A 19,781-nucleotide genomic window follows, 5' to 3' on the forward strand; every position below is an offset into this window, starting at 1 on the left:
CACATGTTGATAAGATATTTTATGCTTTAAATTATAGTTATATTAATTTAAAATAAGTTCATTTCACTGGATAAAAGAGAATAATCACAAATTTTCCAATCAATAATGTTTTAAACTACTAAAATGATATATTATTACATTATCATTTAATTCTGGAATAATAATTTAGTTAATTTTTTTGTAACTATTTATATTCATAAAATATATTTCAATTTTAGGAATAATTTTGTATCAAAAATGTGTTTTTGTCCTCTCATCTTGGAAAATATAGGTTTTTGCCACCTTTTGCCAATTTGCTTGGCAAAAACCTGTTTTTGCCAGGATGGTTTTTACCGGTATTTACCATGGTTTTTTCCACCTGCGGCAAAATCTTGCCAACCCTGGTGGTTTCTGAACTATTTTGTCTCGTAGACCATTTGCCATGTTTTTCAGTTTCTGGTGGACCCCCTGTTTACCTGATATTGATTTTTTGTAATTCATCAACTTTAAATGTATTCTTGACAGTTGGTTTAGTGCTTTTCACCGTGAAAGATTTAAATTTCAAACTGTAGTGAAGTGTAGTGTGAAAAACTTAAGAAAAAACACATGCTAATTTTATACATTTATTAATTAAATTCAAATTAATTTACCAATCCAATTAATTTACCAGAAACCAATTTACCACAGAAAAATACTTTTTCGTTACAAAATAAAACCTTATACGCAGAAAGAATAAAAACATATGTGGATGGAGCTGCAGGCAACTGCTAGTTTATAATAATTCAGTTTTATATATCAGAAAATAATCCTAATTGGGACTGGGCTATAAATTGATGCATCGTGCAATATCGATTTAGTGCATACATCGGCAGGCTGATATATGCATTTCCTTTTAGGCGATGCATCAGAAATCTGATTTAAGCTGCCGAGAGTGGTTTTCGTTTTAGACGATGCATCAGAAATCTGATTTAAGCTGCCGAGAGTGAATCTCGTTTTAGCCGATGCATCAGAAACCTGATTTAAGCAGTCATGTAAGACAATGCTCAAGGTTTAACAATATAACGATTTAATATGTGAGAATACTTGCCTATGGTAATGCTGTCACCGCGGTGACAAAGACTATTTTGATTTCGTCTGACTGGGGAGCTGTTGATAGTGTGGAGCTACGAAGACAATGTTAGTTTCATGATGTTGAATAACGGAAAGTGAATTGAATCAGAACTCCCAGTTTCAAACGAGGATCGGCTTTGAAATAGAACGCTATGCATATTTTATTTACGCGCCATTTTTGTCTTTGGAAGTTTACTTTTCTTGAAGATTATTTTTAGCCGGACTTACGTTATTTTGTGATTGCTGTGCACTTTACTGCTTAGCGATCATTTCATTGTGCATTATTTCGTCACTTTTTCATCTTTTTTTTTACTCTCGGGATTTAACGATTCTTGTAAATTATGTTTAGTAGACCTATTGTTATTGCCGATCGAACCTATTATCCTAAATCTTCGTTCTGAACTCAATCTATTAATGAAAAGAAAACACAAAGAGAAAAAAAAGATTCTTCATTGTTTTTTTATTTTATTATTGTTTTTTAATTTAAGCGTTACTGTTTAATAGGGGTACTTTGTATTTAATTTGACTTTGTTATAAACAGTTTTTTTTTAATTTATTTAATGCACGTAAGTATAATAATTTGATAGAATTGGATTATTTTTGAAAAATGTGTGAGTATAATATGTGTGTATAAAATGTGTAAGTATAATAATTTGATAGAATTGGATTATTTTTAAACAAATAAATCTTCAGTCGTTTTTAATTTTAAAAAAATTTGGCTATTAGTTAAAACAAATATATTTTTAATTGAACAAAAAGTTAAGCAATGTTTTGATGCTTTTTAATAATTTAACAATAGTACTTAAAATTATATAATGTATATATTTTTAAATTTTTATTAAAATTCTTTCAATACTTGTTTGATTCATAATTTGTTAGACAGTCTGCATCATTTTTAAACAAATAAATCCATAGTTGATTTTATTTTCAAAATAGAAAATAATAAATAAAAAACTTTCATTTATTTTTACATTCATTAAGTATAGAATTTGACCATTAGTTAAGACAACTTTGTTATTTTAAATAAATAAATTAAAAAAAGTCTAACAAAGCTTTAAAAGCACACATTTTTCAAAAAATAATTTAAAAAATGTTTTACTAAAGAGAACATTTTTTTAGTTTTTTTTTTTACTTTCCTTTAGGATTCTTTTTAATTTTTTATGTATGTATGTAAAATATTTCGTTACTTTTAAACCAATAAATCTCAAGTCTTTCTTAATTTTAAAAAAAATTTAAATAAAGCTTGGGTTTGTTTTATACTTATGATATTTAGATTTGTAGGCGATTTATTCCTTTTATTTATTTTTGATTAATTTAAATATTAATGGTAGATAATTTTTGAACACATACTAAATCGCGCTACATCACTATGTCTAACAGACGATGTATCACGATATAAAATTTCTTACATCACCCAGTCCTAATCCTAGTAACTAAAATTTTAATAAAATTCTTACTTCATAGCTACTTTTATAAATTATGCAGAATGTAGATAGATATGTGTCTTTAGATTATAAGGTAGTATAGTGTAAGTAAATAGGTACTATCAGTGTATGTTCATGAAATTCATGAAATGCCAAAATTAAAGTATCAACCTGCTTATATGAGATCCACTATTTTTTTTCACTTGACATGGACCCTTTTCAGGTTGTCGTCGACCCCCGGTGGGGCGATATAGACCACTTTGGGAATCATTGGTCCAACTCATAACCACTTCCAAGCAAACATCCATATATATATATATTTTTTTTAAATGTGCAAGTTTAAAAAATTTACTTAGCATCTGGCGATTGTAGTAGGAGCAACAGATCATGGTATGAAAACTATCCCAAAAACAAAAGTTAATTTGTAAATTTTTTTACATCAAATGCTGCTTAACGGACACACAACTTTTTCTTAGCACTACTTACATCTCTTTTCTTTTTACTCAATCACTATTGTTTTGCTCTAGCTTAATCAATTTGATTTTATAAAAAAAATTCTTTATGCAACCAGCATATCAAAACACTACGCAAAAAAATTTTATACTAAACAGATTCAGTTAAACCAATATAAATTTATTTTGCACAAACAGTCAATCTCATTCTTTTTATTGTGATGTGATATCATTACTTAATCATTTCCCAATAAGTATAAAAAATAACATAGTTTGCACTAAAAAGTAATTTAATATTGATTTATTTTTAAGACAAAATAATTGTTACATTTAATCATTACAATAGAAAACATTGAAAAATTTTATTTTTTTAAAAATTTAATTGAAAAAATAAATTGGCAGAAATTTTAACAATTGGAGGCTGGAATTCAGTCCATTAATCTTAGATCAAGACTGATTTCAGTACCGGGGACTGAAGAGTGGCACCCATGATCAGAGGAATTATTATAACATTAGACATTATTTATTATTTTGACAAAAAACAAATGGTTAATAAACAAATTTATGAAAGTGCATAGTATAGATTAAACCTGCCTTTCTTTCTTTGAGTAGTAAAGAAAATGGACGAGAGATCGCGAAGTTGCTACTTTACCCCGCTTGAATTCCAGATTGTTAATTTTTATTATTTTTTATTTTAAATAAATAAATCTATGTTTCAAGAGAGCACATTACAGGAACGAAAACGAAAGCAAATGAACTTGAACAATAAAAATATACCTCTTTATAATCAAGATAATCCCCCCAAAATGACATACAATTTAGGGCGATTAAAATATAAACAACATTAACAAAAATATAATAAATTTTTTTAAATAGATTTTACCTGCACCATTATGCCTATGCGTAGGCTTTCTTTACCAATATTTCCTTTACATGCTTTGCAAGAAGCTCTCCCACTCTTTGCATACTCAGCAACAAAAGGTAATTCTGAACTCATTTTGTAAATTCAATAGAATTATAAATATTTTAGAATTTTTTAAAGCAAGTGCAAAATTAATATCTATGGGGGCAGTGTGCTTTGCTTTATTTAGGTTCGAACAAATTCCCGCAAAACAATGGTAATTCGGATGGTTGCAGTTTAATGTTCTATCAATGTTCTCCCGATTTTTTTTTTTTTTTTTTTTCAGATTTATCTGAAGAAAAAATTTACAAAAATCATTCATAAACCATAATTATTTTATTAATAATCGAGATCTCTCACACATTTTAATTTTATTATTACCCAATTTATTTTAATTCCTTAAGGAGACATTCACAATGCATACTAAACATTTGTGAAATACATTTGCCTGCGAAAATCTCACCACTCAGTTTCTCGTTCGCATCTCCAAATTCGAATATACTACTTTTTTCTTACAGCGTAAATACTCCGCAAAATGTATATCTTGCTGCTTCTGTTTTTTTTCTTTTCTTTCTGGACTTGTAGCTTTCATAGCAATTTAATACTTTCACAATAATATTAATATTAATCTTCATCGTTACTCCTAGCAACCAAGACTGCCAATGTAAATAATATTATTGGAATTTTTCGAATTTCAAGATTGCAGAGAGATATATTCTGAACTATATATATCAATCAATTTGTTTACGATTAGTACGATAAGATCGTGGAACGAGATTTGAGTCACCTTTTACAATCAAATTTTTCAGCGATGATCAAAATTATCGTGCTTTTAGGCAAACTTGAAAAATGTTTTATACCACTTATTTTAAATTCAACTTGTGAGACAGTGTTTAAAACTTAATAACAAGAAAAATGTTTTCAAGTGCAAGATTAATAAAATTAGCGCTTCTCACAAATTCGATCAAAGAGCCATTTCTTAAACGGAGCATTAATTCATCATCTGTCGGGATTTTGGGAGCTCCTTTCAATAAAGGTCAGGTATGTATTGATTTTAATTGTTTTATTCACATCCTTTAGCATATTAAAGTTTAAGTGCAAAAAAATTCAATTTCTTTCTTTGTATAAATAAGTAAATTGTTTCATCATTTAGAACTTTTAAAATCGCAAAATAAAGCCATTTTATAGCCACAGACCAATTAATCGTAATTATAAACCGAGAAATACCAGTCATAGATTGCTCCTTGGATTGGGAACTGTAATTTTGAGTTTTTACTGTATTTAAAATCATCTATTTTATTATTATTTTTATCTCGATTACTTGTTAATAAAAAAATCTTACTTTTAAGTCATTTTCCTTGTTTTCTCTAAGACTATAATAATTGCCAAAATAATTATTTTTAATCGCAAACATATCTGCAATAAATAACTTTGTAAATAAATGTAATATAGTAAAAGAAATAATTGTATTCGAGCCTCAAAGGATAGTTTCTATGAGTAAAACGCATATTTTAGACATTTGTATTACCTTTTAAAGTTCGTTCGGTACTTTTCGGTAAGCCGGACGCAAGACAATTCAACCATTTTTTATTTCATATTTTTTAAATTTTATTTCCTTTTTATGTGTTTAAAAAATAAATAAAATGAAAAATATAAGTTGGCGGAGTTCAACATTTTTTGGTGACTTTTCGCTTACACCGGGCTAACCAAAAAGTACGTTTGATCCATTTCCGTTAGAATCATGGTATTAATTTTATGTTTGAAAAGATTGAAGTCCTATGCTGCCACCATTCCGGCATTTAATAAAATTAATAAAGAATATAATAATGCAAATTCTGATAGTTAGAAGCAAATTTTAAATTCATTAATATATTTCAAAAACTTCGCAAATAAACTCTATTAATTATAAATTAAAATATTTATATTTAGTTTTTTCAAAGGAAGTCAATTTTAAAATTCGTCAACAAAATGAAATTGTGCATCTGAAATCGCTATCGTCTAATCCAGCATTGATAAATCTAAATATGGTAACTTTAGAAACTAATCTTGCTAAAGTTAAACATTAAAAAATTGAACTGTTTAAATCTAAGAATAATCAAACCTGCCCCAACTGAACTCAATACTTTTTTTCTTTTCTTTTTAGTATTTTGACCCTTTTTTTTTTATATCGAACAAACATTTCAACAATCAAAGACTTTTTAAATCAGCTTTACTAAAATTTTTGTCATTAAGTTAAGGATTTCCTTTTTAGCAGGTATGCAAATGCTTTTAGTACAATAGACGTACTGTAATGCGTGTAGATACAATACATTTTAAACAAACATATTTAATAAAATATATTCGTTGTAATCTTTTCAAATAACTGTATCAAAAAGATAATTTAACAATATAATACTTTCTCTAAATCCATTGAAAATATTAGTTACAATTAATTGTCATGACCAAGTTATTTTACAAAAATAATAACTAAGTTTTTATTTGATTAAATTCAACGTAGTTAATTCTTTATTCAAGTTGTGAAAATATAATTAAGTAATTGAAATTTATCTCTCATTTTTAACATGCTTACAGCCAAAAGAAGGAGTTGAAAAAGCACCAGATGCCTTAAGAAAATTAGGTTTGATCAAAAATTTAACACAGTTAGGTAAGAAATCAATTACCTTTCAATATTATTTATAAAAATGTATCATGATCTAAGAGAATACCAATGTATGATGAAGTTTATTATTTAAATAAATCAGGAATGTGGCTTACATATTTTTAAGATTTTTTTTTTTTTTTTGACATGCAATTATGACAGTACCGAAGTTATGTCAGAAATAAAAATAATAATACTTAACTGATATATAGAGACCATGTGATGAGAACTGCTCGTCCACCTTGTCGCCGACACGAACATTGGTCCCTGTAACCTATAAGTACAAATGGTTCTTTTCGGTTAGCCGTACGTAAGCGAAGACTCGCCAAAAAATGTAGCCCCCCTCCAACTTTTTTTTAATATTTTATTCATTTTTTAAACACATAATTAAATAAATATAAAAGAATAAATTAAATTTATTAAAAGAAACGTATTGAATTCCCTTTCCCTCGGTTAACCGAAAAGTAACGTACAAATTTTAGTGTCACGATTTATTATTGAAAGTATCAATATTTAACACTATCTCGCAATATATTTTCTAAATTTAATTAATTTATATAATTTTTGCATAGGTCAATATTTTTGTTACCTAAATAAAATTTATCAACATTTACAATAATGTCATATTCAATAATTATCGTTTTGTATGATATACTTTATATTACATTTCTGATATGTTATCATTAATAGCGATATTATCTATATTTGATATATATTGTTATCTTTAAGGATCGGGATACTGTCGTATATTGTACTTATGTGTATTAGTGGTATCCGATGATAGGTGTAAACCAAAATCTGGCGTTGTCTCTGGCTTTATGGCCTTTTAGCTGATATGTACTAAAACAATTTTGAATCTTTAGCTAAGTTACAGTTGAAAATGAATGTTCTAAGTCTAGCGACAATTTAGAAAACTTGAGTAAATTAGCTTTAAAGTTTATTTGTTGACAATAGAAAATAAAAATTATGACTTGTTGTTATTACTTTACCGGACGTATTTATTTGGCGAAATCTATAAATTCCTAAATGCTCATATAAATTTCTTGAATTAGCTGTCAAAGGAGAGACTTGTAATATCGTGTGTTCGAATTATTTCGTTTATATTATTCAAACTTTCTTTTTATTTTAACGTGACATTAATCTTTCACTTAGTGGTTTCATATTAAAAAGAAAATAAATAATTAAATTTTATTTTTAATAAAACAGAATTGAACATTAGGGGAATTTTGTGAGCAATGCATGTCAATGTCAGGAAATTTATAGGACAACATTTGTTATAGTTTTATCACTTAAAATATTTTTAAAAAAAAATTTCTGTTTGTATGCCTTCGTGGGACGATTGCTTTTGCTCATTTAAAAATAATTGGCTTTACCATAGTTGGTTTACAATAGTACCATAGTTGGTGGGAGATTTAATTACAATGAAATATTATAAGAAAGGTAAGAAATTGGATTCAAGTTGATCAGTTTCATGGCACATATTCTTATATGCCATAAAATTGATTTATTTTTAAACAATATCTTATATCATAAATAATAATAAATAATAATCTGTATCATAAGTCTTATTTTTTGAGTCTAGTGGATTCTGTTCCATGATCACAATGTGAAAGCTACAAAGTAAAAATATCATGAGATAAAAATAAAAAAAATCTAAAGCTTAAAATGTATAGTTTTTATGTAATACTTAAAAATAACTAAAAGAGTTGATTAAGTTTATTTGATTGAATTTTTTTAAAATATGTTGTTGCATTTATGAGCTTAGTTTCTTCTAAACCAGCGGTTCCAAAATGGCGTTCCACAAAACTCTGGGGTTCCGTGGTAGTGTGAAGGTTTCGTGGATTAGTACTGCTTATAATCAGTGATGAGTTTTGAAAACTCTGATTATATTTAGATACAACCTATGATTTGTAATTTACTTATTCTTCCGGTTGTCTTCATGAAATTATTTTAAGTAAAAAGCCAAAATGGAAAAGACACGTTTTGGAAAAATATATATAATACTTCTTATAACTATTTATTGAACAAATTTTGAAACGAACAAACATTTATAAAATACTGCATCTGTATTTTGCGGCCTCAGTATCAATATTTCTTATCATGCTTTTCAAATTAAAATAAAGTAATTTTTTACTAAAGAAATATGTTTTTCTAATAACCATTTTCAACAGCAGTTTTGCTCTCTAAAGGTCTGGTTTCTTAGGACAAGCGCCTTATCTGGGCGTCAGCGGGACGTCAACGTCCCGCTGACGGCAACAAAATACTGGTTTGTTAGCTCAAGGCCTAGTTTCTTAGAACTAGCGCCTTATCTGGGCGTCAGCGGAAAGTTGACGTAGAGCGGACGCCAAAAAAATACTTTTTTGTTAGCTCAGCGTGAGCAGTCGGTCCAACGCAGGCATTATCTTTCATTGCGCATGCGTTAATAACGTAAACAAATATTTATTTTGAATTTTTATTGATTTTGTTATTGTCGACCAGCGTTTTAGAGAACAAATAATGACCTAGTCCAGGAAAAAACACATTATAGCTGAGCTAAATGAAGAGTGCTATGTTTAATGAAGAAGCTATGTTTAATGTCAAAATCAAAATCTTGGCTGATTTCAATGTGCTGTTGGATGTTGTCCGCCATTGCTTCTGTGGTTAACGTCACGTTGTAATCCAACTGCAGTTGAGTTGGACGGCAATTGTAGTTCAAGATGAGCGTTCGATGACGTATACTATCAAACTCACAAATGGACCAATCAGAGGTTAACGCTGATTTCCAGCTGACGGCGTCCTGTCCTAAGAAACCAGGCCTTAAGTAAACCAAAATTCGACTTATTTTATTCATTCGTGTATACATACCAAAATTAAATTCATAACTAGACTAGATATAGAACAAGGACTACAAATTTAATTGTCGTAAATTAACCCCAATTTAAAATTATTAATGATGAAACGGTGAAAAACCATCAAAGTTATAACGTTCACACCTTTAATTTTAGTCGAGGTTCCAGAGAACGGATGATTATTTAGGGTTCCGAAGACAAAAAACATTAGGAGTCGCTGTTCTAAACTACATACTTTTCAAGTAAAAATCTAATCTTACGACATTATTTTAAACTCAGGTCTTAGGAGGATATGAAATTAATTAATTAACAGTTCCGTTAATAAAGTACACATTTTTAAATAAATAAAATTCGTAAATAAACAATGCCTTAAAATTGTAATTATCATTGTTTATTGTGAAAGAATCTCGTCTTTCAGGTGTTAATGTAAAAGATTTTGGAAACATTCAGTTTGATCAAGTTGCTGATAAGTCAACAGAAACTTTTGGCATCTTGAAATTCCCTTTAACAGTTGGAGCAGCTTGTAAAAAAGTAGGTTCACCAATGAATAAAAATTACAGCTATTAAGTTTAAATTATGTTTAGTTTTTTTTTCTTTTTAGCACGTGTACCGAATATCGATTTCGTGTCTATTTGCTTGGCGATCTAGGAAGGAGCAAATCTTGCAATAAAAATTTATGCTATATAACTTCCAACTAGCTTGAATTCCTAAATAACCATTGAAGCTCTGTGTTGGATAATACGAATTCCAATTGTTCCCTGATAACTACTAGAAGCAGAATTTATAGCTAATCTATATTTTCAACGGTTTCATAGCTAATCAAAATTTTCATCAGTTCAGCATGAACAAACTAACAGGCAGAAAACTAAAGTGGAGTTTTTAAAAAACTACGTTTTTCAAGTGGACTGAAAAAGGAGTTTATTTGTCACACTTAAAAGGAAAAAACGTAGAGTTAAATGTTTTCCTGATAACTTCGTATCAATAAACTTTCAGGGAAATCGATTCGACTTTGTACTTTAATATCTTGCAAATATGCTGCAACTTTAAGACCTTGTTAAAGTTGCGCCATTTTTTTTATTTCAAGTTTAACCACAGTATCACGTAATCAAGATTAAGAAGGTTTAGTTTGCTCGATATTATGGTTCGAGTTGGCACTGTATTAAAACTGTAGAAAGTTAGCAAGCTGTCTGTGTGCTTCAATGCTCTTCAAAAGTAATAACAACCTAAAATTTTTTTCTCATTTTTCGAATACAGTGAGTCAAAAAAGTAGTTTATTTGTCACACCTAAAACCAAAAATCGTAGGGAGTATCTCTTTTACAATAAACTTTTATTACTAAAGCTCTATAAAAAAAAATCGGTTCAGAGTTAATTTATAATTTCGATACATTTTACATTAATATCATGCATTTTCAGAAAAATCGGTTCGATGTAGGAGCTACAACTTTAACAAGATGTTAGATATTGTGGTTCATGCATTTCAGAATTTCTAAATTTCTCTTACGTTCTTCAATTTTAGGAGTGACAAAAAGGTAAAGAACGATTTTCCCCACATATAACTTGACATTTGAAGCATTTTCTTCTTAATTAAATTTTTTAAGCTAATTTTATAAATAATTTAGGTGTCAAATGCTGTGAAGGAAGTATTACAAGAAAATAGAATATGTGTAACGATTGGTGGTGATCATAGTTTGGGTCTTGGAACTATTCATGGCCATTCAGAAATAAATGACGTCTGTGTTTTATGGGTGGATGCTCATGCGGACATTAATACTCCTGGCACAACTTATTCAGGTAGCAATTTACTCAAATTTTTATTTTTTTATACATTAGTAAAAATATTACATTTACATTTGTGTAATACTACATTACCAGAATTTAACAATTAACAGCAGTTAAATTCTGGAGTTCGCCAAATTTATGCCGATTTCCCGAATTCAACGATGTTTCATTTGAAATATTCATATAGCTCTGAAAATTTTTGTTTTTTCATTTTTACGTATCTTCTTCTATCGGGTGTCCTTAAAGTGACCAACGGTGTGAAAATTAGATTGAAGAAAAACATAAGGAGTCAGAAATGTGCATTTTTCTATAGAAATCAAAAAATTTCATCTCAGCAAGAAAAAATTGCGAAACATTAACTCTGATATGATTTCATAATTTGGCCACCAATTTCAGAGCAATTCAGGATGGCTTATTGAAGACCATTAGCAGCCGGTATGTAATATATCTGAGTTTTTTTATAACATGCATTATAAGTGTCTCATTAATGTTAATACAGCATTCGTACCTTAAGCTGTAGTGGCTCATGGTATTGAGTGCTTGCTTCCCCGTTTCGAATTCCAGCGATAGCTGATCGATACGAATTCTACTCCCCGCTTGCACCGACCACAGTGCTGACATAAAATATAATCAGTGGACGGATCATTGGCTAGAGTCCCCTTGCTGTCAGGTTAACCGTTGGTGGTTTTCTTCTCCATGTAATGTTAAACATTTTCTTCCCCATATACAGGTTAGTTCCATCAAAAGGTCCTCCAAGAAGGCAATTTTTTTTTCTAATATCCTTTGTCTTCTGGATTGGGTATAAAATTACAAGGCTACGGAGTTGAACATTGGTAGTCGTAAATTCAAAATTGAGTACGTTGTTCAATGACAGTTATAAAATAAAATAAAATATTCATACCTTCTTGAACTGAAATTCAATTTGAAAGTGAATTAACTCACAGTGAAGATGATAGTCTTCAATTTTAAAAAAATATTTTAAACAGTCTGCTTATAATAGTATGTTAAGTTTGAAAATCGCAATCTTCAAACGTAATGAAGTATTTTAAACAGACTTTTATTAAAGTCTGTGATCAATTACTACAAAATAATGAAGATGGCCCAGCTGACTCAGTTGTTTCAATAGCAGCAACCCTTCCTCTAACTATAAAACAATTATCTAAACCAGTAATTTTACAGATAGGTCATGCTTTCAAAACAATTTTAGATACTCTATGTTACTATCCCGCCCTTTTTCTTAGTTGTCGATTTTAAATAAGAGCGATCTCAAAATTTCTGATTATTTTCTTTTTTGTTCGCAGTATCGATTTGAAAGATTTTGAATTTTCCATTCTTTTGTTTTTGAATAGGTTTTATGCATGGCTTACCGTGTTCATTTTTTGTGGAAGAGCTTCAAAAATACCAGTGTCATTTGGAAGGTTTTGATTGGGTTACTCCGAGGTAAGCTCAATACAGAGGTGTTTGATATTATTGATTATGTAAATTAAGTTGATCTTATTTGCATAATTATCTCAAATACACAAAATGAAAAATAATAAAAACAGCAGTTGAATATATTATATTGCAGTACTTGAGACTCCGGTCACCGTTTCGCTTCGCTCACTAACCTACAGGATCATAACGTAGTCAATTTTGTTTATCGACAATAAACAGATTGTTATTTCAAAAATAAAAATTGACCAATAAAAGACACCAGTTCCAAAGAATTTTATTGTACTATCGCAGATATTAAGTTCCTGATTCTATAGGGATAATATTTAAATGTCATAATTTTACTGGACTACCTACTGGTTTTTTAATTCGTATTTAATTTTATGTTACTTAAAAACTTGTTAAATGCTTTTTGCCATAGAGATTATTTAACACTAGAGAGAAAAATTAACCTAATGTAGCTTTAAAATTTTGAATTTAGTTATTGCCTATTTTTTCTTTTAATTGCATAGGTTAACGGGAAAAGTTTAAAAAAAAAATTTATTATTGTTTAAATATTCCATATTTACTATTTAATAATTGTAAAACATTGAACAAATATGTTTATCATAAAATGTTATCATATATTTTAATCATAGAATGTTGCGTAATAAATTAATATTATCCGATTACTTTATAATGTAAAAAAGAACACTACTTTCAGTTTTTACATTTAATATAGAATAATAATCAAAAGTAAAATCGTAATAATAACTGAGAATAATATTATTAAAAAAGAATGGTAAATATAAATTGGTATTTATATTTTTTCCATATTTTCTAACAGTAAATATATATTAACATACATAAATGTATATTCCACATTCGAAATTGATGTAGTGAATATATTAATTACGTATATCAGTGTTGCCCAATATTTTTTTATCTTACTTATTGTACTTTATAAAAGTCCTGCTTCCAATAACCCAATAGTGTAGCTCTAGAGCTCGGCTCTAGAGCATCATTGTTAACCAAACGAATAAAAAATATCTTTCGACCAAAAAAAAAAAAAAAATTGTAAATAATAAATATATTTCATTGGAGAAAAGGAGTAAAGAAAAACTTACGTTCTAGATGCATGTAAGTCTAATTAAAAATCAGTAGTTTTTTAGTATATGGTGTATTTACCCATTTTTGAAAAGGCGCATTTTCTTTTGACTCAAGTTCTGCCAACTTTTATAACTAAACAAACTAGAATAGAATTGGTGGGCAATCACTGAATTTCTTTAAAAAAAAATTATTTTATGATTCTTCTGTGTGTTCAGACCCTTACTCAAATCTAGAAATTTAAGTGAACGTTTCCAAGACTTTTGTTTAAAATTACTTTTGTTTCTACTCGGAAATAGTTTTAAATTTCAATATTTTCTGCCTTTTTTTTAAAAAAAATATATCTATGATCTTCGTCATAATTTTCTTAACTGTATTTTTATAAACTTAAGTAATAACCAATGGTATTTTCTTTCAGGATAAAGAAAGAGAATCTTGCTTACATCGGATTAAGGGACATCGATCCTCTAGAGAAGTGAGAAACTTAGTTCGCATTATACCATCGTGAGGAAATAAATTCCAGACTCGGAAATAAATCAACTCTGTTAAAATTTATGAATTTTTTAAAATATTAAATAACATAAAAGTTATCCAAGTTTTCTAATTAATATCAAAATTAATAAGGAATTAAGATAACTTGATAAGCTGTATCATTAACGTGAAATGAACACAATTTTATATAACAGCTGTAACGTAAGAGCTCAGCGTAATATAATAAGCTCTGATAACAAGCAATCCACCACTAAATTGTAGAATTCATTAAAAATATTCTAAAAAAAATTTACTTTGATAAACTTCGCTATTAGGGTACCTTTCCCGTAAACAGACAATTTTTTTCGGTTCACTTAAGTGAGGGCATATATATAAATAAATTAAAATATTGAGAAAATATGGAAAATAATAAAGATTATATCTTTTCATTATTTTGTTTCCAGTTTTTTTTAATATTTTTTTTCATAGATAAATAAAAATTTTTTTTTAAATATTTTAAAAATAATTTCATTGTAATAATTTTTCTTCTTCTCTTTTCACAAATCTTTATTATTTTCCACATTTTCTGGATATTTTAACTTATTTCATGAGTTCTATATATTTGCAGCTTATGCGCAGTTAATAAAACTTATTAAATTTCTTTGTTTTTCTCTCTTTTCTTTTTATCTTTATTGTGCTATAAATATATACAGGGTGTCCCAAAACGACCGCATAAACTCTGCACAGCTAGATTCCTCGTTGGGAGTACATAAAAACTGCCCGAAGAAGCGTTCCTGTACGATCCATAGTTTACGAGAAAAATAAGAAAAACAAAGTATGACGTCACTGCCGGTGCAAGGAAAAAACACTTTAATGGACATATCAACAACAGTATTTGCATATCTTTCAGGACGATAATGTTTAAAACGTTCGCCGCGCATATTCTGCTTTATATTGAGCATAGTTATACTGCTGTTGATATGTTCGATAAAGTGTTTTCTCTTGCACCGGCAGTGACGTCATACTTTGTTTTTTGTATTTTTCTCGTAAACTATGGATCGTACAGGAACGCTTCCTTGGGCAGTTTTTATGTACTCCCAACGAGGAATCTAGCTGTGTAGAGTTTATGCAGTCGTTTTGGGACACCCTGTATATATATATTTTACGTATATAAAATTATTATGTATATATATATATATATAATTATTATTATTACATATATATATATATATTGTGTAGAAGCATTTCAAGCAAAATTAAAATCCTATTTCACCTTCTTATTTGGCTCTCGCTTTAAATATTCTGGCTGGGTTGTTAGCTATGCAAAACTGTCATGTAAATTTCATAATAAAGTGTCATCTCGGGTAGCACTAAAAAAAAGCTGTAATGACTAATTTAAAAGCATAACTCTTAGTGTGAATGCACCTAAATTGAAACGTCTTGTATATTTATTCTAAAATATTGTATCGAAGTTGGACACTATCTTATGTATAATATTACTTTAAATAACCTTTCAGATTAATCTTAATGAAAGAAGGTATTCTTCATTTCACCATGGCTGATGTAGATAAGCTGGGTATTTACGAAGTGACAAGACGAGCATTAGAAGCAATTAATCCCAGGTAAGTTTGATGAAATAAAAAGAGAAAATTATTATGTATATATAATTTGTTTAATGCGACACTATAACAGCTGATTTAACTGAAATAACTAAAACTTAGTTAAGGTAAAAAGATTGAGAAAAATATTTAAAAATATTGACAATATATAGATGAACCATTTTATATCGAGAAATAGGTAATCTAGAACAGGGGTTTCCAACTGGCTGCCCAGGGACGGCATCTGGCCCGCGAAGCCTTTTTTTGTGACCCGCGAACTAAAATATATTAGTTGTCATTTTTTAGCGAACAATTTTCGTAAGAACTCTATATGGGTTTAAAATACTTTTCTCGTAATAGAAACATAATTTCTTCCTTTCTGTTATAACATACCAACGGTGAAAAAAATTTATTTCTCGGATTGTGCATCTAAGAAAATATTTATTCAAATACAAAAATAATCGTGCAAGTTGCTCTTTTTTATTTCATTTTTTTGTATTTTGTGAATATAATTTAGCAAGTGTGCATTAGAAATTTTCTCGGAGAAATTTTCCGATTTAACTTTTTGAAACCACTCATTTTGGACGAAAATATTTACACACACATTTGTAATTTTTAAATTTAAAATGAAAAATATCTATTCTCTGGTGGTTGCAGCAGACAAACCTTAATTTTGTCATTGAACATTTTGTGTGCTACTATGTAAGTTTTAACACCAAATTTTTTAAAGCTTTATATCTTAACAATTAGATATCTGTTGTCTGATTGTGTAATTGTTTAAAACATGGGTGCACATTAAAGTTATTGTAGCCCGAATTTTTTAGTATGCAATTAAATATTTTTAATAATCTACTTCTTATTTTAATTTGTAATTCAATATTTTTGTTTTGTACAACTTGGTAAAAATCTGACAGTAATATTTAAGGTTCCTTCAAACATAAAAAAAGTCCTACATAAAATTTTGATAAAGTTGCGGCCCGCCATTTGATTTGTGTTTTTAATTGTGGCCCCCGACCTCATGTAAGTTGGAAAACCCTGATATAGATGAACCATTTTATATCGAGAAATAGGTGATCTAGAAGTATTAAAAGTAAAAAATAAATATAATTTGTTGAATAAGCTTTATAAATAAAATAAGTTAGTGAAAAATCTAATTACCTTTCCACCTTTATTTTTAAATTACTGGTGGTTAATGTATAGGTAAAATAATAATAACCGGCAAGCTCACGCAGTTTATTCCCCTAGTTATTTTACCTTTTGAAAATAATACTACACTGCCCACCGTTAACATTATCTTGATTTAAATAAAAAAGAAGTGAATATCTTTAATTTTATGTTACAGTTCTGCACGAACTCAGTGAGATTTTAACGCTTTGACGCAGAATTTTTATTAAACATGTTTTTAATAACCAAAATATATTATTGCTTGCAATTAGTACGACAAAAAAATATATGACAAGGACAACGGCGTGCCATCTGCGTCAAAGGGTTAAATGAATTGTGGAATAAAGCAAGAATTTAATCCAAAAGAAAAAAAAGTAACAATTTAGAGTTTAAAAATCTTGCTCAGCTTAACCTACTTTTCGTAAAAGAGTTTTCTGCATCAATTAAAGATACATTATTACGTTTACATATCTTTGTCTATTTTATTTAAAATTTTATACCGCTCACTATTTTTGATTTTTTTTTCCGTTGTTGGTTAAAATTTCTTATTCCTTCAAAATCGCAGTCTAAAACATTTTTATTTACAATTATTAAACTTGCACATTTACTGTTTTAGTTAGTTTTTTTTTTTTGGGTGTTGAAATCGAAAGTATTTCCGAATTTTACACTTTCAATTAAATGTTTTTACAAGAAAATAATGATTCTTTCTTTTCATTAATATAGCGGTAAATTGTCGCTTCATGTTAGCTTTGACATTGACGCTATTTGTAAGCTAGAAGCTCCTAGTACAGGAACGCCAGGTAAGTTAATCCCAATTCAACTATTACTGTGTTATTAAATTTTTACTCATTATAGAAATGCTCCAAAAATAAGTTTAAAAAATATTTTTTTAAAAATATTTTATTAAAAAATATTTTCTTTTATATATAAGATATATACAGTTACTAAGAGTGATACCTTAACGAAATTTTGTCTAACCCATGCTTTTATGATAAAGAATAGAACCAGATTGGAAAGAGAATATACAATATATGTGAAATGAAACTTTATAACAATATTTCGAAATTAATTAGATCGTTTTTGAAACTAGCAAATTCCCGCATCTATCGCTCAAAAATTTTATTGGCATTTAAAAATTTCGAAGTTTTTTTCGTTCTGAGAAGAAAAGTATTGACTCTTGAAGCTAATGATGAAGAAAATAAGGATTTATTACAGTGTTGTTGATTCAAGAAACGGTTGTAAAAGCTAAAAATGTTCTAAGTGTTAAAATGATACTGATGAAGAAGCCGAAAAGGAAAGAACAACCAGTGACAAGATTGGCAGAAGTCTTTAAAGCTTTTCAAACACTGAGCAATATTCTGTATTCATGCCAGTTTACAGAAAAGAAACATTAATGTGTTATAAATGTCAAAAATTTATTTGATTTTTTTTGTGATGAGGAGAAAATTTTTTATTCAAACCAAAATTTTAGAATACTTTAAATAAATAAATGTGTTTTTCTTTTGCATCTAAACTATTTTTTAAATTATGGGCATAATTTTGCAATATTTCTTTTATACTTATACAGGGTGCTTAGTAAAATAATTCAACAAAAAATAAGCACCTTTTAAGCACTCAAAAAATATCAAAATTAGGCAGGGTTGGAAAGATTTTGACAATCGACGGTTTTATCTTGTTTTAACCGCCATGTCAAAAAAAAAAAAACTTTTTGCATTGTTTCTGACAACTGTCAAAAATCATGAAATTTTGAATTATGTAAAGCGCAGTAGCCCCCATCCCCCCCCAAGCTCTTGGGCGCATTCTAAATCCCCCCCTGGTGGGGGCCCCTGCTAAAACGAATGACGTTTTCATACGCTACAGACTGACTATACACTGAAATAGATTGGGGTTGAATTAATAATGAAAACGTTGAATAGAAAGAACAATGTTAACTGTGTCTTTTTGCATAATTCGAAGCGAAAATCAACATAGTAAAGGAAAAATCTCATTTTGAAAAAGGGAAAATTAAGCACTTTTTAAAAACGCCCAATGAAAAAAGCACCTTTAAGGGCTTTTAAAAAACAAAAATCGAAAATAAGCACCTTTAAGCACTTTTTAAAAACGCTACGCACCCTGTTATAGTAAACTTATTCATTTTAAAGTTCATTACTTTTTTATTATTTAACATACATTTGCAAGTCATTACATAATATTTTATGTTGTCCCGCATTTATCGTTTTCCTGTATTTATCATTCACAATGAATGGTCTCATCTCATGAGAAACGATTGTACGCAGTTCTACAGAAATTCTTTGCCAAAAATAAAAATTTTTTAAAAAAAAAAATCCCATATTTTCCCCCCTTTACTTTAGTTGTTGGTGGATTAACTACAAGAGAAGCATTCTGTTTAGCAGAAGAGATAGCAAACCTAGGTATGATTATGATTCTTATCTTACACTAGCAGATATTATTAGATAGTGATATTTATTTATCCTTGTTTCAGAGAATTTCAAAGCACTTGATATTATGGAAATAAATCCTACGCTGGGAACTCGAACTGAAATTGATAATACTCTTGATATAGGAATGAAATTGATCAAAGCCTTTCTCGGCCACTCAAGAAGAGGGAGCCCACCTGCAAATGTTACAGATATACCAATTGCGCGTCAATGAAGTGGTCCATTAAGATTTCAATGGTTTTACACAGATTCTATAAATTGTATTCATATTTTCATTCAACACTTCGTTTTCTTGAATCTCAAAAGCTTCCATGAATCTCATATCATGTACGTTTATTTATTATTAATATTTGCTTTTTTTAAATAAAAGTCACAAGTAATGGTATGCTATAATTTCTTAAAAATAATTCACTAAGTCATTTTATTTAATTCATTGCAAGAAAGCCTAATAATTTTTTCTAAACTAGTAAAGTATTAATTT

The 19,781-nt window shown here is 28.5% G+C and overlaps 2 protein-coding genes across 2 annotated transcripts in view; one reads left to right on the plus strand and one right to left on the minus strand.

The window, feature by feature from the left end:
* Window positions 1-4,364, minus strand: part of Parp1 (Poly-(ADP-ribose) polymerase) — a 53,997-nt gene extending 49,633 nt beyond the window's left edge. The window contains exon 1 of the mRNA XM_016050164.3: window positions 3,849-4,364. Coding sequence (XP_015905650.1) covers window positions 3,849-3,962 — 114 coding nt within the window. The 5' untranslated portion in view covers window positions 3,963-4,364. The remainder of the gene's footprint in view (window positions 1-3,848) is intronic.
* A 147-nt stretch (window positions 4,365-4,511) lies between these two features.
* LOC107438008 (arginase, hepatic) lies at window positions 4,512-19,685 on the plus strand. Its single transcript, XM_016050163.4, has 10 exons — window positions 4,512-4,907; window positions 6,438-6,510; window positions 9,751-9,863; window positions 10,953-11,124; window positions 12,462-12,552; window positions 14,048-14,104; window positions 15,618-15,722; window positions 17,586-17,662; window positions 19,214-19,273; window positions 19,345-19,685. The coding sequence occupies exons 1-10, from the start codon at window positions 4,782-4,784 to the stop codon at window positions 19,512-19,514; spliced, it is 1,044 nt and encodes a 347-aa protein (XP_015905649.1). The 5' UTR covers window positions 4,512-4,781; the 3' UTR covers window positions 19,515-19,685.
* Window positions 19,686-19,781: the final 96 nt, after the last annotated feature.

The sequence above is a fragment of the Parasteatoda tepidariorum genome, chromosome 3, assembly GCF_982258835.1.
Source record: "Parasteatoda tepidariorum strain Cologne lab strain chromosome 3, Ptep-v5.0, whole genome shotgun sequence".
In the NCBI taxonomy this organism is placed as follows: domain Eukaryota; kingdom Metazoa; phylum Arthropoda; class Arachnida; order Araneae; family Theridiidae; genus Parasteatoda; species Parasteatoda tepidariorum.

Excerpts from the sequence above, each read along its gene's own strand:
- LOC107438008 (XM_016050163.4), top strand. The coding sequence starts at position 4,782 with ATGTTTTCAAGTGCAAGATTAATAAAATTAGCGCTTCTCACAAATTCG. Across the intron at positions 14,105-15,617 it reads GACATCGATCCTCTAGAGAA|ATTAATCTTAATGAAAGAAG; the intron begins GTGAGAAACTTA and ends ATAACCTTTCAG. Across the intron at positions 15,723-17,585 it reads TTAGAAGCAATTAATCCCAG|CGGTAAATTGTCGCTTCATG; the intron begins GTAAGTTTGATG and ends TCATTAATATAG.